Genomic DNA, 22914 nt, shown 5'->3' on the forward strand with positions numbered 1-22914 from the left:
AGGAAGTGCAGGAGAGCTCCGTGACATCGGACGACCAGGAGGAGGAAGAAGAAAGGAAGCACATTGGAATCTGTTTCTTTACTGAGAGTAGGAAGTTGTTTCTCTGTCACTTTGCAGGAAAGCTCAGATCGATAGGGACGGGAGCTTGGTGGTCGGACGGACATTTTCACTATGGACACACATAGATTGATAAACTGATGGATAGAAGGATAGAGTCATTCAATGAAAGAGCTTGGGCCAGTTTCTTCAGTTATGCCGCTTCCCCAACAAAACACCGTTATGCCTTTCATTTCACTGAAAACACCTCATCACTGATTAAATGTGTGCGTGCGAAAGAAAATAACCATTGTTTCAAAACTCCTCGTCGTCACGGTCGAGCGAAGAGAGTCATATCAAATATGAAGATGCCATCACTCACTCTTCGTGTAACCTTTAAGTTCATCTCGGCTGCAAGGTAGAGAGCACGTTTGACAATCCAAAGGGGAGGGAGGCGGTTGCCGGGTAAAGGGGCGGAAGGGCGGCGTATAGGGTGGGCTGCTGTACTGTAGCGCCTCCTGAGGGCGACGCTCCCAGTCAATATAAATGTGCACGCTCGCTCCTGCTGCGCTACCATTCGAGCGCTGGGGACGGACGGGAGGCAGACACACAGCACCGGGATGCAACTGCACTGCACGACTTACGCTGACAGATACTTCCCGCTTCTGTTTGCAGGTAACGCAGGACATGGCGCAGCTCTATCGCTGCTGGTTTTAGGATAAGTGGTCTTGCGTGGAGTGTCTGATAACTTGACATTAAAAAGTCGATTTCTGTTCATTTCTTCTTTTTTCACATTTCACTTAAATGCAATTTGAGTGGAAACAAATTATTAGGACAACTTTGTTGCGGTTCTATCCTTATTATTGGTCACATTTTAATTATAAGTCATCTTGCATGGTCTAAAAAAAAAAGTGGCTTTGGAGACATTTAAAAACCTGATTTTCATTCTTTATTATTTTCTTTCACTTCTGTTTAATTTCAACTGAAAGAATTTGTTATTTCAACAGCTTCATTGTGGGTTTATTTTTTGTATCATTGAATGCAAATAATGCATTTCATATATTGAACTGTATTGAATTTACTTGTAACAAATGCATGTGTAGTGAATGGGAAAATGTTATAAAAGTTCACGCGGAAAGGTTAGAAAGTGGAATATAGTAAAACAAATAAAATCAAATAAAGCTACGCTTGTGCTTGGGCTGCTGTCCCCGCGACCCGAGAAGCGATGGATGGATGACTGGAATAAATATTACAATATGTAATATTAATTAAAGGCATATATTTATTTGATATACGTAAATTCAGACATCTTGCTGCAATTTAAATGTAATTAAGAAACTGCCACCAAATATTTTTTTTAACTCATGAACAATTCACTAAATGTTTTTGTACTATTAATACTTTTTAATAATAATGCTAATTATTATTCTTATGTATTTTGGGGAAAAGCTGCAAATTAAAACTGTCAAAAGAAATGATTTAACAGTTTTCTGTTTGTTTGTTTGTTTTTCTGTACCAGGGCTGCTCTGTTCTTGGAGGGTGACAACACGCCGCCCCTGAAATCATCCAAAAAGTAAGTCAATAAATTAATACATAAAGAAATACAGTATGTACTGTACATATATAGGAATATAGAATGCCATCCCATCGAGTGTCACTTTTGTGATTGCTGATGCATGCCAAAGTATTTCTGGTGTGGTTAATCCAGCCGTAATTGTAACAATGGATATTCAAGTGGTTCAGCTTGTCGGATCATCAACTCTAAAAGGCCAAAACAAGACCGCAGGCTTTGAATATGAGGGTGGGGTGGAGAAGGCCCCAAAGTGCACAGTCAGCAGCGAGTGATCCAGATACAGTGGCCAGAAGAGGAGGAAATCTGGCCTGTAAAAACAAAAACATTTTTTTATTGATTGTCTGGTAACAGCAGCTGTTAGGCTCCATTATGAGCTCAAAAGGGGGGGGGGGGGGGCAGGGCCCCGAGGCCGACAAGGGAGTCGATGGGATGGTCATCGGGCTCCGACGGGATAACGAAAGTCGGCAGCATCTACCGGCAGAGAAGCCAGAAGTACTCGCTCTCTTTACTGAAGTACAAGTACAGATTGTAGTGTTAAAAAGTCATCGAAAAAATAAAAAATCTCCTTTCAAAAAAGCAACCAGCCTATTTTGACAAAGTGAGGAGTAGAAAGTACAGCGATCTGTGGATGAGGAAGTAAAAGTCAAACGTTGCCAGAAAAAAAGATATTCAAGTAAAGTACGTAGTCCTGAAGAATCTACTTAAGTACTCTAACGAAGTTTTGGTACTTTGTAATGCTACATCCCACGATTGTCTACAGGCCTTGCCTTCCGCTTCATCCATCCATCCATTCTGTATTCAGCTTGTCTTGGTCAGGTTCACGAGTGAGCTGGACTCAGTCCCGGTTGGTCTTAAGCAGGGTAGACCCTGGACTGCTTGCGAGCTCAAGTCCCAGGGGCCAGATCCTGATATGTGGGCCACGGAAGCCAGTACCTCGTGTTTCTTGCTAAATTGACATTTTCTATTCATTTGAGCAGAAAATCTGCATCGACGATGCCGTTTTTCTTCATTACGACCAGTTCTTTTCACCGAATCCATCCTTAACATAAATTGGACAATAGCTGTACACTACAATATTTGCTCGCCAAAATTAAATGTCTTGTTAAAAATATAATAACAATGAAATGCAGCGGCAATTGTATATAGATATTATGATTGACATCTTACACTTAACCCTACACTTATTTTCGGTCATAACAAACATAAAATAAGTTTGACTCAATGAAGCTAACATTCATGTTTTTGGAGTTTCTGGAGAAAACTCACGCAAGCACGAGGACAACATGCAAAAGAGCCAAATTCCACCCCCAAAACTCTGAACTGCGAGGCGGACGTGCTAACCACTAGCTCACCGCGCTGCCCATGTTTGGCTTTAATTACCATCTATTTGAAACGTTTTTAAAAGCATCATTTATCTTCAGCTGCACTCTTTTATCTTTGAATAACCTGAGGAAAGCGAAGAAATAAAGCATTTTCAACGGGGGCTCCTCGCATCCTCATTCACCGCAGGGCCCCCCCTGAAGTGGAACAAGATAAAAGTTGCTTTTATTGTTCATAACGAGAGGGATGTTAATTCTACATTTTTCACCCCCTCTCTAGTAAATGTAGGCGATGGAAATAAAGCATATGAGGACGTGAAAGTTCTTGAGTAGCGAGATGAGACCTAGTTCAAGGAGAGCTCTTGAACTTATGCATCGTGTCTTGACCCAGATCCGAGTCCTGCCACTAATGATGCCCCCCAGGCCTGACGCCAGGCCCTCATTAGTAACCAGCCTCCAACCACCACCACTTTCTCTTCTTTGCCATGCGCTTCTTTGCCAGCCTGGCCTTGTCCTGCCTGCTAGTTGGCCTTAAAGGTTTGTGGTCCCAAAGACTGGGGGCCATCCCTAACCCCGCACAGGTGCACAGCCCCCCTGTCGTGGCCTATTTGCCCCCGAGCCTTAGCCCTCGCCTGGGCCTGGTACTGTGCTGGAACTAATGAGGAGTGGCAGGTACAGTGAGAAGCTCAAGTTAGGTTAGTGGTGAAGTGACCTTTAGCTCAGGTAGACAACGCATGCAGTCTCGGAGTATCGAAAAAAAGGGACCGGGATCATTGCACCTGTAGGGCAGGGGTGGGCAAACTTTTGTGCTAAAGGCCACATTCGATTTTGAAAATGGACTGGAGAGCCATTGATGAGGTTAAAAAACAAGTTAAATATAACAGAGAAGAAAACCCTCTTGTCTGTTCACAGGTACTGAGAAAATGCAGCTTCACGTCAGCAGCCACGCTCAAAGCTGACGGACAGAACCTCCGACGAGCAATCACAAAGATCAAAAAGCTGCGACTCCTAGCGGCACTCTCGTGAACGATCCTGGCCTGAACGCAATCGCGGCGTCTTCCGAAGTATCAGGACCAATCATGTCCAAGGACGACGCTTGCAAAGTGACGTCTGGCGGGAAGCACAAGGAGCGCAAACCCAAGAAGCCTCACTACATCCCTCGTCCGTGGGGAAAGCCCTACAACTACAAATGCTTCCAGTGCCCCTTCACCTGCATGGAGAAGTCCCACCTGTACAACCACATGAAGTACAGCCTGTGCAAGAACTCCCTCTCGCTACTCATAGAGTCCGAATGGCCCTACAAAAAGGGCAACAACGTCCTGCACCAGGACCAGCTGCGACCGTCACAGCAGGTCCTCCGTGGGGCTGGGAAAGACGCCCAGGACCGGGCGACTCGGACTGAGGAGGGGCAGCAGAGGAGCGCGGAGGAAGACGGGGAAGATCGGGAAAACCGCCGACAGGAAGAGGAGGGAGAGGAGGGCCAGACGTTGGTGAAGGAGAGGTCTGAAAAAGGAGACACTGCGGAGTGCAAAGCAGATTCCGAATTGTTGATGGCAGACATGCTTTCCCTGGAGGACCAGCTCCTGCGAGCGCGCTCCGTGGAGGTGGAGGCCCAGTTGAAACACTACAAGACCCTATCCAAGACCTGCATGACAGCTCCCGCGTTGCTCTCAGACCAGTGGCGTCTCCTGACTGCCAGCAAGGCCAAAAGCGAAGGCGCTCAGGCCCGAATGAACACTTCAATCCCCTGCTATCCTCCCCCGCCAAACCTGGTGGATTACCAGGATCCGGCTGGGCTCAACCTTTCCGTGCTCGGGGTGGGCTATCCCATTGGCCCCGGTCTTTTCTCCTACATGAATTCTACGCTCCCCGCCACTCAAACCCACGCGCAGCTCGCCCAACTCCCCTTCCTGGCGTCAGCCGCCCAGCTGATCCATCCGGCCTCCGGCAACCACGCGGACAGAACTCTCATCCCCCCGCGGCTCTACTACCCGTTCCTGTGCGAGCACAGCTTCGGATCGGCCTCCGGTCAGAGTGATACTGCAAAAGGACACAAAACATCCCTAAACACTGCCGATACATTTTCATTGTCTGGCTTCCAGCCCAAAGTTAACCTGTGGAAAGTGCCAGCTTTGAGACCCGGGGCTACTCCGGTTTCCCCCGTTGGTCGGTCGTCACCTCAGGGAGGTTCTTCCGACCCAGCCTACAGGCTGGGGCATAAAGTGCAAGCTTCAGTCAAGGAAGGTAAAACGAGTTGGAGTCTCAAGCGGACTGGCGGCCCCATAATAAACCACGACGGTCCCGTCGAAAAGAAGCCGACGGCGGGCTTCACTTTGGACCCTCCGAAGAACATCAAGACAAGTCCAACTCTAAATATAGCGTCAGACAAACTTAGGTAAGTGCTAGTGTTACAATTACTCAAATAATATCGAGAAGAACTGGATAAACTTAAAGATCATTTAGTATTTAAGAATGAACAGCAACCAAACAGCAAGAAGAAAGTTTTTTATTTTAGAATTTCAAAATGTACAGAAATCAATCTATGAGAAGTCAGATTTTTTTCTTTTCTGTCATTGGTTGCTTGTTAAACAGACTGATACTGAACATTTCTCCACTTTTTAGTTCACAGAATTTTCACCGAAAGACAAGATCCTCAGAATCCTTGTACACCGATCACCTCACCAGTCCAAAAAGTGAAGCATCCTCTCGGGCAGCTTCTACCGGGGGGCACGGGAGCCAGGACCTGACGACCACGCGTCCCGAAGGGGGCGGGGCCTCGGATTCGGTGGCTGCTCTCCTCAATGACCTGTCGAAAGCCTTACAGGAGTACCAGGAAGCGGAGCGCAACATCTCCCACCTGGAGAAGGAAGACCTCCCCGTCCAGCACCACCTTTGGGAGCACCTGAGCAAAATCCGAAACGAGCTCTCGCACATCCATCAAGCGCTGGAGAGGACTGCTCGCCAGAGCGACGGCCCGCTGGACCTTTCGTTCAAGAGAGAGTCCACCGACTCCAAGGATTTTGGCCAAAAGGACAATATGGCAGAGACGGACGAGGAGCAAGAGGAGGAGGAGGAGGAGGAGGAGGAGGAGGACAGGGAGGAAGAGGAGAGGAAAGCCACAAGGGCCTCGCTGGAGACTCGTAAGCAGTCGCTGGACATGCTGATCAAGATGAGTAACGCCGGAGCATCGGCGGTGACGGCGGAAGTCCTGGCTCCGGGGGCCTTGTGGCACAGCAGAACCACAAAGTGCGAAGCCGACTCCAGCGTGCTGCTGTGCCCCGATGGCAGATCGGTCACGTTTGCAGACATCCCGTCCTCCGCCAAAGTGGCCAAAAGGCCGTCGTCCATGCAGTGCCCCCAAAGTCCATTAACAGCTACAGACAATTAAAGCTTGGTTGTCTACGGAGATCGTCGATCATCCAGAATAGATCATAGCAATCTGCGAAAGCAGAATCGGGGAAAATGGACTCTTCTTGGTTGCGAAAGATGTTTCAACAGTGCTGGGCCATCTATTCTCTTCATTTCGTAGCTCATCTTTTGGCTGCGCTGCTTCCACTACGGGAATATGGAAGTCAGATTTTTTTTGTCCAAACAGGTTTCAGTCTCTATGTGTTGCCATGTCAATCTAATCCGCCTTGGGCCTTCAGAATCAGTATTGCTGGTCCATGTAACTTCAACAATATTAGCTATGGAACTGTTTCTTTAACCAATTGGATTTCAAATTTGCCTCAGAGGGCCAATTGGCTGGCCCAGAATTTTTCCATCTTCTGATTTGTTGGTCAGAGCAAGCCAAGATTTTGCAAAACATCTGCACACATTCTGATATTTAATAATAAGCATCTGGTGAGTAAAATTTAGAACCAAAAGAAACTGTTTGGACTAAATGTGAAATGTCATCGTCAGCAAAGGAGTCCACTTGCCTCCATTCAACTTTTGCAGATTCTTCTTATAAACACACAGTCTTCAATTTTGAAGGCTTGTCTTTGAATTTTTCAGACTACAGCAGAACCACCGTCACCATTATTGTCTTTTTTTGTAGTTCAAAAGGACATTCAACACTTTTATATGGAGGCCCAGACATGACATGGGGGGGGGGAGGGAACAAAAGTAAATTGTGGCTGAAATATAGGTACAACGAGTGCACAGAATGCTAATTTGTGGCCGGGAAATACAAATTTATGGCCACAAATGACGAACTAGGTATAGCGTGTGCACAAAATGCGAATTTGTGCGCACAAATTAATGACAAATGGTATTGCTTTTACAAGCGAAGGTGTGCTCCATTTGTCTTACCCAGATGTAGTTTTTCATGGAAATAATATTAAACCAATAAATTGGTATTTCGTGTACTCCTTGTCTCCTGGCCACAAATTAGCATTTCGTGAGCATGTCATATTGATATTCATTTTAAAAATGTAATTCCCATGTCATGTCATCCTTTCCGATAAAAGACAAAAAGACACGTTTCACAGATGCACTATTACATTTTGATTGTCACACTGTTGTCATTTGAAAAATTGGAGCAATCAGTTCAAGGAACAATTGTTTCCACCAGTTTGTAAATGATGTGGAAAAAAAATAAAACCATGTACAGGGTTTAAAAGGGTAAATGGTTTTATAAAGACAGCTTTATGTCTGTTGTCAGTTCACTGAAAAATAAAATTGTATTGTACACACATTTCTTGGAATAAACCCAATAATAAAGCAAAAATTCAAAAAAATAAAAAACAATGACGAGCATTATATTACAGCGAAATGATAAATACAAACATACCAAGATTTTGTAAGTAGATTTTATTCATGTAGCATGTCTCACATCATTAAGTCCTGGTTAATTAAATGTGCTATAAACTCCAATCAGAGGTATTAATTTAATCGAGTGTTGTTTGCAGTGTGCCACTGCATTTAATTATTCATCATTATGCATGCAATTCAAATTTTTGGTAATAATCGAGATAAATTGTGTGGTGGTACACCGTGGACTCAACCGTAATAATAACCATATTTTGATTTTTTTGTTTGCTGCGGGAAAATTGTCAAATTCAATTTTATTTCGTAAAAATAATGCATCTTTCTATGCCAGTGACATATAGTGACCGGCAGAACTATTACATGATTTTCCACTCCGTGGCAGAAGGTCCAATTAACCTGTGCATGTTACCATTCTTCAATAGAATAGAACAGAACAGAAGAAATAACAGAATAGAATAGACAGCCTATATTATTAGTATATGTTGCAGACACAACGAAATTGGGGCGCAACTTCAAGCTTGTTTACAAAATACAATGAACCCCGCCCCCCCCTGTTTGTGGGGGTCAGGGACCAAGACCTATATAATAAAATAATAATTAATAATAATAATAAAATTCAACAAGTGATGCCCATTCGAAAAGGTTTGTAATAGCTTATAGGCCCAAATTTCACTCTGAGTTAAGTGAATTTCCAAGTAAAACGAGACGAGATCAACAGTTTATACACATTTATTTATTTTTTTTATGTGAAATATGTGCCTTGGCTCAATAAAGGTTAGGAAATGCTGAGCTAACAAAGTGACCAATTTAAAGTTTATCAGCACTCGCTACTATGAGGCCGGACAGGTTCTTAAAAGTCAAGCAGCTCCTCAAGCAAAATCACCATCAGGAGGGTCACCTCAATCTCCTCCTGCAAAGGTCATCGAACCAAGTTCAAGTTCTACAATGACAGGAGACAAGGGGAGTACAGAGGGCACCCAACAACGGGTGGCTCTATTTGCTGTGGCCTCTTCAACACCAAGCGAAAGGTCAGCTGCCATAACGGCAAAAGCCTGGCGTGATGTTGAACAAGTCCAATTGTCTGGACTTATTCACAAGCGCTTCACTATTCTCCACATTTTGCCTTATTCTGAAATGGAGTACATATTTTTTAATCAAATTTACCAAAAGCATCACTTTTCAGGAAACGAAAAATAATAATACAAAATAAAAGCCATTTGAGTTGAGCCATTAACATTGCATCGTCAAAGACAAAGTCATTTTCAACACTTTGTCAATAATTTGTAAAAATCACAGACCCACCTGAGGACTGACCAAAACCATCGATTTGTGAAAAATATGAATGACCAAATTTGTACATATGTAAGCGCATACGTACCTAAGTGCATAAGTGTGAAAGTGCATGTTTATCCAGAAGTTAAAGTGATAAACTAAGGGTGTAAGTAAGTAAGTATGGAAGAGGCCTTCTCGGGAGGCCCAATTATGAAAGCGAGCTAATAACGCCCTCTTGTGGACAACAGCTTAAATGTTACAGTCATTTTAAAAAGCAACTTAACATCTTTGGCCATGACCAGATGTCAATTTCCAACACTTCAATTATGATGAATGCTTTATGACTATTTACTACCTCGGGTATGCGGTTCTGATAAATAAATATTTTCTCCCCATTGCTTTGACTTTAAAGCCCTGTTGGGAAGAAAGCAGCGGACATATTACAGGAGACAAATATTTACATATTTTCCAAACATTTATTTAATTTTATACATTCAAATAAAAAATAATATATATTTCATAAAGAGCTAATGAGCAAAGTTTAAAACAAGAGCACAAGTGTTCCATGTGGCACATATATACTATATATGTACATTTCCAAAGCGTTTTGAATACTATACAGTGTGTTTCCATAGCTGCAGTTAGTTTTTAAATTTGATTTTATTGCAAGTGGTTTGTGTTCTTCACTGGGTTGAGGCACAACTAGAATTGGAAGCGAGAGGTCAGGGGTCGGGGAATTGCCGCTCACAGTAACGGTGAAACAGTAGGACTCGCAAGGCAAAGCTTATGTAGGAGAACTCCACACTCAAGCGTCAAAACAGGAAAAGCAGGCCACATGCACAAACAGAATCATGTAAAGTCCTAAGAGGAATTTGTCTCACTAAATTCAAATTAAGACAAATGCCAGATTGAAGTTATCAGCCAATCACCGTGTTCGGTTGCACTGCAATAATCGAAAATCACATCGATTGGACGAGAGAGAGACAGAGAAAGAAAAAAAAAAAGGTTCCTCAAGTAGTCAAGTGATAAGTGCAATCCCAACCTTTCACTCCCCCAACACACAATGTACTTTTATATAAAAATTAAAAAAAAAAAAAAGAATCTTACGTAAGCATCATCACATAAATTCCACCCACCATCAGTCAAACTAGTTTATAGTACAGCAGATGCCCAACACATCAACAAACCATGCTCTTACACACTGTACGTCCAGTAGTTATGTACACAAAACACAGTAAAATCATTCCGATATAGAAATTGTAACAATAATAATAAAATACAGCAGACAAATACTTCATATCAGGAAATACATATACTATACAGGTATATATATTATTCAGACTGTATAAATGTTGTCTATTTTGGCATTTGGGAAAATTAAAAACGCTGTCATGTATCCCTCTCACAGCTTATTACACACATCTCCAATTTCAGCAAGAACATTAAATACATTTGTTTTTTCCATTTTTTTTTTTAAATGACATTTTTTATGTTCAGTCCGTTAATTGAACATGCAAAACCTTGCAATGCGTGGAAGCAGACGGTTTTGTGTTCAAAACGGACCCTTCCAATGATGAGTGCGTAGTCACAGCAAAAAACTAAAATACAATGAAACACAAAGGCCAGTAAAGAGAAGCGAAGTTTCGGGGGTCTTGACATTCAGATCTTTTTGGAATCTTTTCCCTCAAACAGCTTCATGCGCTCTTGCACGGTCAGTCCCTCTTTCAGGCTCTGCCAAGGACAACACAGGACGAGGACAACGTGTGAGCATAGAAGAAGACCAACAACAACAAAGCATTACAAACAAGTGGTTTGGCAGGGGGGTGTGACATGCAAAAAAACAAACAAAACATTCTAGCGCTGAAGGTCTGACAAATATTAGAGCCACTGAGAAGACAATATAATATGTAGTGGTGCCTTGAGCTCTCAAAGATCTCGTATCATCGTTTCCCGTTGAGAAGAATAGAAACGCCATTAATCCGCTCCATCTCCCCCTTCCACAAAATATAAAATAAAAAAAAATAAAAAAAATCGGAATGTGTCTTTTAGAGAAAAATAGCATTCTATAATATTATACTTTATAAAAACACAGAAATAGAATTAAAAAGAATTAAATTATAAGGTACCAGACCCCTTAATACGGGTTGTTCGGTTCCTGTACGACCAGTACAGTTAATGGTTGGACAGAAACAGTTTTTGTCACGCTTTCTCCTTCAATGCACATTGTGCCGCTCCTTCCGGTGTGCACACCTTGGCCACCTGGGGGCAGTATAAGACATACGGATATACTCTCCTGGTGACTCAGCTCATCTCTTGGCTTATTCTTTGTCGCGGATAAAGAATATATGCTTATATTATCTTTTTACATGTGCTCCACTTTTTGTGTCCACATATCCTTTACTTAAAAGGCAATGCCACCATATAGATGCTAATTGTTAGCCCTATGGTGTTTCCCACTGAATGTTAGCATTAAGCTAGGAGGCTATGTAGTTTTAAATACACAACGTGTAATTCTCATGGTTTTATATTTAGTTAGACATTGTTAGTAATCTTCAGCTGAGAGTGACATTAAACAGCTTGAAAACTTTTTTTTTGAAGAATTGTTCACCATCCTAAGCTAAGTGCTGCTTTTGAGTTCACTGCCACCATACAGCCCTCGTATGTCAAGTGTGTGCTCGCAAGTCAAAGCAAAAAAATTTGGCCAATCAACAGCTTGTAGCTCGAAAACCCCGCACGTCTGGTCACTCGTATCTCAAGGCACCACTATGAATTCCAAATGTCAGTAGATACAAATACAGGATCCTATAATACAACAACAAAAAGTAATGACAATTTTTACAAGTGAACAGCAAAATTCAAAGTGGTGGGTGAGTGGCAGGAAAAATTTAATTAGTGTGGTAAAGGTTCAGTACTGTATGGTGATTTTACTCATAAAAACTCAAAATACGTATTTCAAATCATCTTTCCCCATTGAACTGAATGGCAATGGAATTAATTCGTTCCAGCGGCCCAAAACCCCAAAGGTTTTTGAAATATTCCTTTTTAATCAGAACAGCATCCTACAGTATTGTACTTTATAAAGATAGAGTAAAAACAGATTTAAATAATGTGAAGCATTAAACAGTTTGTGCATCGTGTTAATGAGGCGGGCTCTGTGCTGCTGCTTCGAGTGTGCACACTTTGGCTACCAGGGGCAGTATCATACAAAAAAATTTGTATGATACCATAGATTTGTTGATGCCAAAGAAAAAGACGGTTGTACTAAGCCGCAATATGAGGTTTTTTTTTAACCTCGCAAAATGTTTCATTTGGAACGAAGTCAACTTGTAAGTCAAGTCAAGCACCACTGTATTATTATTGAGTTTATTTTGCCTGTGGCCCTAAAATCCTTGACAGGAAAGTATGATGATAAAAGACTCCAGTACTCCAGCCTAGTTCTCATGTCCAGTGCAAGTCCAAATTCCTTTGGCCAGTCATTGGAAAACAGCTGCTATAAACTAGCCTGATTTACTTCAATTAGCTGTTTGTGAGTGGGTGAATAAAGGAGGTAGGAGGGAGGTGAGGTCATGCAAAGAACACTTTGCTCTACATCATGCTTATACTGTTATATACCTACGGCGTATCTCGCGGCGGGTTTTGGGGGAGGGTCTAAGACCCACACGGGAAGTGTCAGCTGTCCCGTGAGACCTGTTCAGTGACAGACTGGTGGACAAAACACACACATGACAAACACGCAGGACTCGACACGTGTCGAATGTGCTGGCACAAACTTGACAAGTGAATGAATTTGACCACATGGGAAAACAAAGACAAAATGTGTATGGGAACAAAAAAAAAAAAAAAAAAAAAAAAAAAAAAAAAAAAAGAATGACACTTGCCTTTGACCTGACACCTCTGGATGGCTTGGAGGTTAGTGATTGTTCTTTTTTCGTGAAGTCAGGGTTACTTTTGGATTTCATGATGTCTTCCAAAGACAAAATGAGCACAGTGTTACATCATTCGTTGAATCATAACTGACGCTCCTCTAAAAGGGTTCGTAATTGCATATAGATGCCTCAACATAGCAACAAAACCCTTAAAACAGAAATGATCATAAAGCACCAACCCCGTACATCGAGCATTTTATCGTATGAACCCTGGTTGCATAATCAACTTTATTCAGTAATTAAATGATTCAACATAAACCTTCACATGCATACTAGTGTAACTAACACACAAGCACAAAGTGACGTGGCATCACAAATGGGCAAACAAAGTGCTCTATTAATCCATTCCACTATTTTAGGGTGGTTCCAGTTCAATGTAAAACATCTTGCATGGAGGCGGAGAGATGAAAGAATGTCAAGTATACTATCACATTTACCATATCCGGACGTGACCGTTCCATCGACGGTCCTCTCGCCTAACGCTTCCGTGGCAATAAGCAGCTTCTCCTTCAGTTTGCCGATATCGCAGTCGGCCTTCGCTTTCACAATGCTCAGCTCCGTGTAGATGTCTTTATATTTGTCTGTGGCGTATTTCTTGTCCTGTTTGGATGACACACGAATTATATCTTGTATCCTTTACAGCAGTGATTCATACACTACACAATCTTAACTCTAACCACGATTAAATATCTCAAATCAAGACAAACTATGCTTGTTCTTCTCACCAAGAACCTTTTGTGTCAGCGCATTTCATTTGCTTCAAGCATTTTTTTAAATTACAAATCTTAAGGTATTAGAGCTTTTATGTTATTACTGGTCATGAGTAAGTAAGCTTAAAATTAGAAGTACCGGGTACCATAATTCTATATGTGTATGGAGTATAAATCGATCAGTTTTAAGACATTGGTGGGGTTTTTGAGGCTAGCCATGTTTACTTGTTAACTTGCTTACTTGTCCCTGCAAAGTGAAAATGAATATGTCTTCTAAATTTGACACCAGAGAAGAATGTTGTCAACAACCCTGCCAAATTTGAATGATTAAAAAAAACTGTCAAGTATATAAAGATAATGCTTCAAAATTGTGAAAAATCAATCCATTGTCTCTGCTCTCAAATGCTATCTATGGGTGTGTCCGCGGAACGTGCTGAAGACACGCCCCTCTCAACGCTCAACCGTTAATAAAATACCACTACTCTGACCAGGAAAAATGGATGCTACTTCATTTAGCATTTTTCTTATACTTACACATGACTCCATGTTTGAGCCGCAAAATTATATCCTCCAGTGGCTGGAATATCCCAGCAGGTCGTCGCGGGACTTTTCCACGCCGCGACAACGAGGCGCTCTAAAGCGGTCATCCAGCGTGAAGCCCCTGCCCACACGCTGGATGTGAAGTAGGACTTCTTTAAAAACAATAAAAATTCCCTCCTCTTTGCTCGCCCATCTTTCTTTGTGCAACGTGCGAGCAGTCACAGCCAACAATGACACGCTCTAAAGCGGCCCCGCCAGCGGACTATCCGAAGGATATCTATACTTTTTTTTCCCCCGGGGTGTATGCATGGCTAATTAGCTAACTGCATGTCGCAACCGTGCCGGATAACCGCTGATGTGAACAAAGTTCAAGTTCTTGTATAGTGGTTTAAAAACAGTCAAACTCCATCTACTCACCCGCAGGGCTGACTGAAGCTCATCCTTCAAAGAGTGGATTTCCTGTTTAAGATACTGAATCTCTGACTCCTTGATTCGAAGCAACACCTTCAAGATGGTCAGAGAGGAAGGGGAAAGTTGAGATGCAGTAAAAAGTCTTTTTATGCGTTTGTGTGCGAGCCTGCTTACGTACCTCCAGTTCATACACATCTTTGCCTTGCGTAACAGGCGACAGCGCCGTCTCCCCACTGAAACATGAGCGCATCCGTGTGATCTCCGCACTCAGACGGTTATTTAATTCCTGTTGGACCGCACGAAGTTAAGGGGGAGCAAAGCGGATGCCCTTGCATGTCCAAGTGCACGTGCGCGTGGATTCTAACCTGGTTGTGAGTGTTGAGCTCCTGGTTCTCTCGCTGACACTGCCTGAGGGCCTGCCTCTCGGCCTCCAGGGCCTGAGCCAGGTGGGCGTTCTCCAGACATTTCTGAGAATACTGCTCGGACAAAACCTCCAGCTCCCTTTGGATGGACTGCAGCTCCTCCCTGGACAGTCAAGTGCATGCAGTGTTGAAGCATTGTGTGGAAGAAAGTATAAGCATTCCCATTTTATTATGATAAGTATCAATGGAGGATGATTAAATTTGGATTCAAATATTATATTTTTCATAAAATTGGGGAAATGAGGATGGCAAGATGCAATGTTTGCAACTGAAAGAGACAACGACGATATCAAACTTCATCCGACACTATAAAACTCTAAGACAGGTAAACTATGTTAACGAGATAGTTTAGCTCACCGTCGGTTGTGAGTTACACTGGAGACTTGTGTGGGACCATTAAAAACTATGCTATTGTGAGTGTGTTAGTAGAGTGCAAAACTGAGTGCCAAGTGGTTGTAGTGTGAATATACATTGTGGCTGAGCAAGATTGTATGACTTGACTTACAACCCAAGTAATGATTTGGCTCAACTTGCTGGAAATTCAGTGGAGTTGCTTGATTTCTGCCGGTCAGCGGGGAGATGGTACTAACTTGGGACTATTTTTACTTCCTAGCATAATTGCCCAAGTCATTTTTTTTGTCACAATATCAATAAAAAATAGCAATGTGCTTGTAGGTTCTCAGTCATCGAGGTTCATGATAATCCACAAAGGTTGAATCCAGGCAACTGGACTCGTTTGTTGCATTTGTTGTGTTTGTACTTGTTTTCTGAAAGCGTTCAAAAATGACTTAGGCAATTAACCGATTAGGCTAACGCTTATGTGACTTACTCCCACCTCTGCTACTAGAAAACATACTCGTATTGTAATCGAAGTTCATCGATATCAGAGTTCAGGCCGCTGAGCTGGGAGCGCTGGTTCTTCTCCAGTTCCTCTTTGTGGGCATTCTTCATAGCTTCAATAGCTACATAGTAAAAGAAGAGATGATACGTATTTAACTTGGAGATGAAAGCCAGTTAACATATTATGTCAAACACCATATACACGCTAATGGGCACGAGCATAGCAGTTACGACAAGTTTTCGTCAAAACAATTTGGGGTGAAAATAGTTTCTGTACCAGCAATAGTAGCAGCAGTCTCCTCAGCAAGGAGCCTCTCTCGCTCCTCCATAAGTTTGGAAATCTCCCTCTGGTGGTGCCTTTGGAGGTCCTCAACCACCTTGTGATGGGTTTCCTCCATTGCTGCAAAGCCACGCTCGCATGTGGCCTGGCAAAAGAGACGGGCAACTCAGTTGAGTTCTAAAAAAACATTGCACTGAATTCTAATATTTATCTAATTCAGTACACTATATGCACATGTCTAGGCTATATGCAGTCATGCAACAGCATTGGTAGCAGAACACCTCAAGCCCAGCTAGCCTAGTTGAAGAGTTAAAATTAAGTTGCAGCAAGTCAGCACAGGCGAGAAATTAATATTCCACTCATGAGAGTGGGAAATGATTACATTTAAATGATAAATTACATATTTTAGAGCTCCATTTTAGACATTTTGGATAACTGGACAAAAACAAAGAGTGAGTATTCTTAAGTTTGATTAAACGCGATTAACCTCTTTCTATACTGGTATGACAGGCAGGATCAAAATGTTTTTTGTCAATAGACTCCTCAATTAAAATAATAGAAAAGAGTATTTGAATCACTAGCACAGTGTCTGCTGCAGAATTTAGTAATACTGTAAGTCATCTACATTCTGACGTCTGCAGTCCTGCAATAGAAAAAAAGGTCATTGCCGTTTTGGTAAAACGTCTGTGAAGTTGCACAATTTCCCATTTCAAATATTAATATTAATGAAAGGTCGAATCTATCTATCTATCTATCTACGCATGCGATTGCTAAGGTAAAAGTGAAAAACAAAAACCTTAAGACTTTCAAAGTCTCTCTGGTATTTCTCCCTCAGGCTGGCCACATCTCCTCCTAGGGGCTTGTTCTCCAGTTCGTCCCTCATGCTGTTCATCTGAGTCTCCAGCTCCTGAATCCTGTCTTTTAGAAGCACCATTGTGTCCCCCTCAGACATGGTGTGCACATCCCCCTCCCTGCCTTGTTCCTCCTCTTCCATTGGTGCCGAGACCACTTCGCAGTCTCTCTCATTCACTTGTGGCTCTTGGATATTCCGGATGTCTTCCTTATGTCGGGAATGCAATTTGACAATCTCGTCTTCGTAGATACATTGAAGCTGAGAGATTCTCTGCTCAAAGTCTTCCTCTAGTTTTTTCACATGACTCTTGTGCTGCTCCTTCATGGTGTCCACATCCAGGAGCAGATCCTTCAGCTTCCGCTGGCTGTCCGTTGCAGTCTCCAAGAAGGCCAGTTCCGTTGAAGCACGGTCTTTCTCAGCGAGGCATAACTCATGCTGGTGCTTCTGCTTCAGCTCTTCAATTTGCATCCGGAAATGTTCCTCCAGGATGGCCAGTTGCTCTTGTTGCTGTGAGAGTTGGTTAGAACGTTGGCCTATTTCAGTCTTGAGAGTTTTGTTCTCCTTCTGGAGATTGGCCAGTGTTTCCGTGAAGTTCTGACGCTCCTCCTGAAAGGATGCTTCATACTTCTCTTGAATCGCCCTGACACTGCAGGCATGCTGCTGCACGAGAGCGTCCATACTCTGGTGGGTCTGCTTACACCAACCCAAGTTTCGCTCATGCGTGGATCGTAATCTACATGCCACATAAACCACCTGAGCCTGGATTAGGGCTTCCCGCATACAAAGAGATGTACGTGTGTATATATGTGATGTCTGTGGCACTAAAAGTGCATTGACCATTTTAGCCAGTTCAGAATGGTTCCCAGTGCTTTGTATTTCTTGAGCATACTTGTGGAGCTTTGCTGCCTGTTGTTGAAGCTCAGTAGCCAGGCTGTCACGTGCAGTTGGAAGAGACTCAACAGAGTCAACACCACAACATGGCATTTTCTCAACCAAATGCCGTTCGATGATTTTTTCGGCGAGATCCCGGGCTTCTTGCAATTCTATCTGCTCCGTGTACGGAGCAAGTTCAGGTGGGCATATATCAGCTAACTTTTGTTTACTCAACCCAAAGTTGGTTTTAACTTCTTTTATCACACTTTTCAAATCAGACCTCTTGGACGCTTCAATAATTGCTTTCAAAGCTGTTTCCCTTTGATGGAGTTTGTGGTGTGCTTCAGCCAGTTCCGCTTCAAGAAGCCTGAATTTCTCTTCGTAGCCAAGCTTGAGGTTCTGAATAGAGTAGGACAGTTCCGCTTTGATTAAAGTATTGAATATAGCTGATGTATTTATGTCCGCATGAGCTGTAACACTGGCTTCTAGCGATCCAGCAGTGTTTGAATCGTCACAGGGTGTTGCCTCTCTTTCCAGGTTTTTCCAGAATGCATTCTCTAAGATTAACTTTCTGGTCAAGACATCTGCATAAACTATTGCTAAACAATCTTTGTCACGCGTCATGTTCTCTATATCTTCCCATATTGCAGAAAGCGTTTGGAGGAGGTCAGACTCTGATGTCTGTACCAGCATAGCCATTTTATTCAAAACAAGTGCTTCAAAAGAAAGTGTTTTGGCAAAGAGATGAATTGCTTCTTTATCTAAAGGTTCTGACATTTGAGTTTGAGCTCGATACGGTGATTGTTCCTCAAAGGTCTTATGTCCATGGCGGATATACACTGATGCACTGAATAGCTCATTTTCCACCTCTGACAATGACTGAAGCTGTGAATCAGTGTTATCAAGAGAGCCAGACAGAATAGCCTTGACTCTCTCTCGACTTGATTCCACACAAAGGAGGGCCTTGGCATAAGGATTATTTACATCAGTTATCTGGGGCCCACTGTCACATCCTAAAGGCTTGTTTTCAACCATCACCATATCTTTCTTGGACACGTCTTCAGCATGTGTGGAACGCTGTTCCTGTAAATTTCGAGTGAGATTTTTTAGTTTTTCCTCAGTAGCGAGCAGTTTAGTTTCTAGGGCATGTACAATGGAGATAAATTTCTCAGAGTCACTAGCGTGTGGGAACGCAGCATCAGGGGAGGAAAGTGCTTCAGCTAGATCAAGGTCTTTCTGGTTAACATCTTGTCTTGAGTCATCTAAGGTATGGCAATCACCCAGGTAATCCAGGTTGTTATATTTTTGGCACTGAATATTGGCAAAACAGATTCTTGGTCTCTTAGCTTGAGAATCTGTGGAGTCTTCAATTTTAGATGGATTGGTGAATGACATTGGGGACTCCACATTTGAAGTAAAAGCAGCTGAGGTTTTAACATGTTCCCGTTTGCTCTGTTCTTGGACTTGTTTCCTCCTTAAGTGCAGATCAGCATATCCCAGCTGCAGTGCATTAAGGTGCTGCTCAAGCTCTACAATGCGGTTCTCTGCGACCACAAGCTTGGCTTTTAGATTTTGTTCCGCACTGCCGGGCTCAACTTGATATAACAGACTTTGACTCATTCGACAAAGAAGGTCTTCCTTAGCTTGCAACTTCTGTTCAGTTTCCTCCAAGCTGTTGCCAAGTATAGTCATTTTAACAAGAGCCTCTTTCAAGTCCTCCTCCTTGCGTTCCATCAGCCTTTCGTACATTTCTTTTGTCTGACGAATCTCTTCGTCTTTCTCTCTGAGGAATTGGCTCAATCTCTGAAACTCTTGGGTGGCCCTCTCATACGAGTTTTCCAGAGAGCAATAATCTGCCTCCTCTGTTTCAAGGCGATTGCGAAGCTTGGTTACCTCTCGGTCTGCCTCTGCAATCTGGTTTTGGAGCTCCTGGCAACGGCAAGTGAGCAGACCTCTTTCTTCTTCTAGCATACGCACACTCTCCCTGAGTGACTCCAACATGTTGATCTTTTGGGCAAGTTCCTCTTGCAAGTTCTGCAATTCCTCACTGTGCTCTATTCCTGCTGAGGCCTGCCGCCCTCTTAACAGGGCCTCCACCTGCTCTTCGGCCTCTAGTAGTCTGTCCTCCATTTCCTTCTGTGCAGTCTCCGCTTCGGTTATTCTTCTACACAGATTTTGTCTCTCTCTTTCATGACTCTCCTGAATACTATGCTGCTCCTTTCTCAGGCGTTCCTCCTTCAGCGCCTGACCTTCTTCTGTAGCGACCAGTCGCGCAGTCACCTCTTGCAGTCTTTCCTGTAGCCTCTGGATCTCTCTCATATGGTCTCGCTGAAGGGCCTGCTGGTGCTCTAGATTCCTAAGGGCCTGGTTCCTCTCTAAAAGGCTGGCCTCGACCTCACGGAGTCTAGTTTCACTGTCCTTTAGCTGGGCTCGTAAGGTGGCCTCACTGCGTCCGTATTCCTCCTCTTGCTCCTTTGAACGGTCTTGCTCCAGCTTGAGCTCGTTGCGCATACGGGCCACAGCTTGTTCACTTGCTAAGATTTCAGCCAATGCAGATGCCAGCTTACACTGCAGGGCCTGGATATCAGCCTCATGGCAGTCTACAGCAGTCTGGGCTTCAGTGTAGCTTCTTTTTAGTTTTTGAATCTGCTGCTGAGTGAGGTCTTGCTTGCGCTTTTGGGACTCTAATTCGCCCTGCAAGTCTTGGTTCAGCTTGTGCAAGTGTTGGCATGGGACTCTGTGTGGTGAGGAGGAAGGGGGTGTTGCACTCTTGAAAGAGATTGATGAAACAAGTTTGATTAATTGCATTGCCTCACTTTCCCTCTCTGATACGGAGAACCACATCTCAAGTTTCTTGATACCAATCTCATGTCAAGATTTCTTTTTTCTCCAAAGCTTCCACTGTGCTTTTTCAGAGGTGATATAAAAGCTATAAGAGAACACACACTACATCAGGTTTGCCCAATGTATACCATAAAAAGGGGTGACGAATATAGTGAACCAAACTAATGTATTACTATTTTTTTTTAAGACTTTTGTGATGTGATAAAACAAAAACAAAAAAAATAACTGTTGAACATGCCAGTAGTTCCCAAAGAGCCATTAGGTCAGGAACGCATTCTACAAGACCAGCAGAATACATGCAAAATACACCAAAACCAGGCTGAAAAAAGGACACACAAAGCACAGATGAAACCAAGAAAAAGCACAGCGCAAGGCCCTTCGATCAAGTTTCTTACCTCGAGCATATCAAATTATTATTCCCAGGAGATGTGAAACTCCGTAACAAAACATTAGTAAAACACATGCTAAACACCACAACCATGCATATAAGTTCCAGAGGAGAACCCACACCAGTTAGTAGAATTCCATACGTTACATTAGACATATTGAGAAAGTCGACTGCAATACAAAACCCCAACATTTCTACCCTCAAACTGTGACCAGTGGCGCTATAGTGTCTGCCATTTTACTTCACCCAAGGTCTTACCTGCAGGACATAGCCATCTCTGGCACTTTTTTCTCTTCCGAGTGCATCATCCAGCTGCTCCTTTAACATACTGTTCTGTCTCTGAAGTTGGTCCAGCTCTTTTTGCTTCTGTCCCAACTGACAACAGAAATGGGAAAATTCCATTGACACACTAAGATTTTACACAACTCACAGAGAGAGAGACAGCGACAGAGAGAGAGAGAGAGAGAAAAGAAAAAGGGATATTGAGCTTTCAGGTAAAATTTTAGGACAAAGCTGGAATTCATAGGTGAACTGAACAACTTCAGAACTTTTTGCACCACTTGCAGTTTTGTTCAAGGAGCCGAACAGCAAAATTCACAACAGGTGTGTGATGCATTCAATTTTACAAGGATGTCCACTTCTATGCATTTCCGTCACTCTTCCAGTCTCTCTGTATCTCTGCTGATGACACTATGAGACTACGCTCAGTGGCCACTACCCTCTGAGAAAATCCTGTTTGAAGCCTGGCATTGTCGAGGTAAAATCGACCAGTCGCTAGGTTTTGTCTTGGTCTCATGATGTCAAAATGTGCCCAGCACGATGACTAGGGATGTTTTAATACTAATTCTAATTGAAACAGGACATTTGTTGGTTGATTCATGGATCAAAAACGTGTTGTGAATTTTGACGTGAAGCTCTTTGTTTGAGAACAGAAAGTTGTGCGAAAAGTACTGAAACACTGAACAGTTGGATAAATGCATTCAAAAGTCAAAGTTCACCTGTAAAGGTTACAGTGTCATAGGTTTTTCCTAAAATTTCACCTGAAAGCCTTATATCCCTAACTTTTTGTCAGTAGTGTGTATAGAGTTTTCAAATTCACAACTCATGCCTCTTTGTCTAGCAGTGCAGCGAGCTCATGTGCAGGGAGTCTGTCAGCGCTGGAGTTATCTGGAGCCGTACTGATGGGCACTTGTTTTTCTTCCCTTAGTGGCGTCATTTCCACCTGATGCCACCGCTGCTCGATCTCCTCCTTCACGCCTGAAGTTATGTTGAAGTTATCCTCCTCGACATTGTGCGAGGCTGTAGGGTGGTCTACCTCCATCCTTCCTTGCTCTTGACATTCAGGTAAGGATGGCTGCACGGGAGATATCGTGTTCAATGTGGAGGTGATAAGAGCGGCATTTGTCAAGTGGCTCGGGGTGCCCCCCATGATGTTATCGTCTATTGTCAAGGGCGGGTGGGCTTCTGATACGCAGGGGGCTTGCAGGGCAGAGGTAGAGACAGGAGAGGATGACGACGAGGAAAGAGAGGAGGAAATAGAGCAGCAGGGTGTGGTGGTGGAAAGTGACGAGCTGAGGTCAACAGTGTCGGCTCGTTCCTTCGTCGGCTTGTCTGGCTTTTCCATTTTGAACTCGGACCAGTCACAAGTCTTTGAGCGGCCCTCCCGTCGGCGTTCACGAACCCTGCTTTTCCGAGGCTCAGAGGGAGGGGTGGCGCCCCCGTTGCCGGTGGGCCTGTGGCCATCGGTCTTGGGGGGCTCGGAACAGGGGCTTGGCTCAGGCTTGACCTGGTGACATGGCTCTAGCAGCACCTGTGTTTTTATCTTCTCCTCAGGAACAGATCTGAATGGGGGGAAAAAAAGTTACTCATAAGACT

The 22914-nt window shown here is 43.3% G+C and overlaps 2 protein-coding genes across 13 annotated transcripts in view; one reads left to right on the forward strand and one right to left on the reverse strand.

Annotated features, from left to right (window-relative positions):
* Positions 1-584: 584 nt before the first annotated feature.
* Positions 585-7785, forward strand: prr35 (proline rich 35). The gene is made up of 4 exons (XM_061755228.1): positions 585-711; positions 1556-1609; positions 3841-5323; positions 5551-7785. The coding sequence occupies exons 3-4, from the start codon at positions 4008-4010 to the stop codon at positions 6314-6316; spliced, it is 2082 nt and encodes a 693-aa protein (XP_061611212.1). The 5' UTR covers positions 585-711; positions 1556-1609; positions 3841-4007; the 3' UTR covers positions 6317-7785.
* A 1623-nt stretch (positions 7786-9408) lies between these two features.
* si:ch73-103b11.2 (centrosome-associated protein CEP250) overlaps positions 9409-22914 on the reverse strand; it is a 47835-nt gene continuing 34329 nt past the window's right edge. For 9 of the 12 annotated variants that reach the window (XM_061755217.1, XM_061755226.1, XM_061755222.1 and 6 more), the window contains 11 exons: positions 22148-22880; positions 21298-21414; positions 16878-20576; positions 16079-16226; positions 15818-15923; positions 14905-15064; positions 14718-14825; positions 14546-14632; positions 13316-13478; positions 12831-12916; positions 9409-10683 (listed from right to left, as the gene is read on the reverse strand). In XM_061755217.1, coding sequence (XP_061611201.1) covers positions 10612-10683; positions 12831-12916; positions 13316-13478; positions 14546-14632; positions 14718-14825; positions 14905-15064; positions 15818-15923; positions 16079-16226; positions 16878-20576; positions 21298-21414; positions 22148-22880 — 5479 coding nt within the window. In that variant the 3' untranslated portion in view covers positions 9409-10611. Of the gene's footprint in view, positions 10684-12564; positions 12655-12830; positions 12917-13315; positions 13479-14545; positions 14633-14717; positions 14826-14904; positions 15065-15817; positions 15924-16078; positions 16227-16877; positions 20577-21297; positions 21415-22147; positions 22881-22914 lie in introns of all 12 variants that reach the window. The other 3 variants (XR_009785583.1, XR_009785584.1, XM_061755224.1) reach the window with 3 other exon arrangements.

The sequence above is a fragment of the Phyllopteryx taeniolatus genome, chromosome 19 (assembly GCF_024500385.1).
Source record: "Phyllopteryx taeniolatus isolate TA_2022b chromosome 19, UOR_Ptae_1.2, whole genome shotgun sequence".
In the NCBI taxonomy this organism is placed as follows: domain Eukaryota; kingdom Metazoa; phylum Chordata; class Actinopteri; order Syngnathiformes; family Syngnathidae; genus Phyllopteryx; species Phyllopteryx taeniolatus.

Bases quoted from the DNA above. Each gene is read 5' to 3' on its own strand.
- prr35 (XM_061755228.1), top strand. From the start codon at position 4,008: ATGTCCAAGGACGACGCTTGCAAAGTGACGTCTGGCGGGAAGCACAAG. The intron at 5,324-5,550 runs GTAAGTGCTAGT...TCCACTTTTTAG, and splicing joins ATAGCGTCAGACAAACTTAG to TTCACAGAATTTTCACCGAA.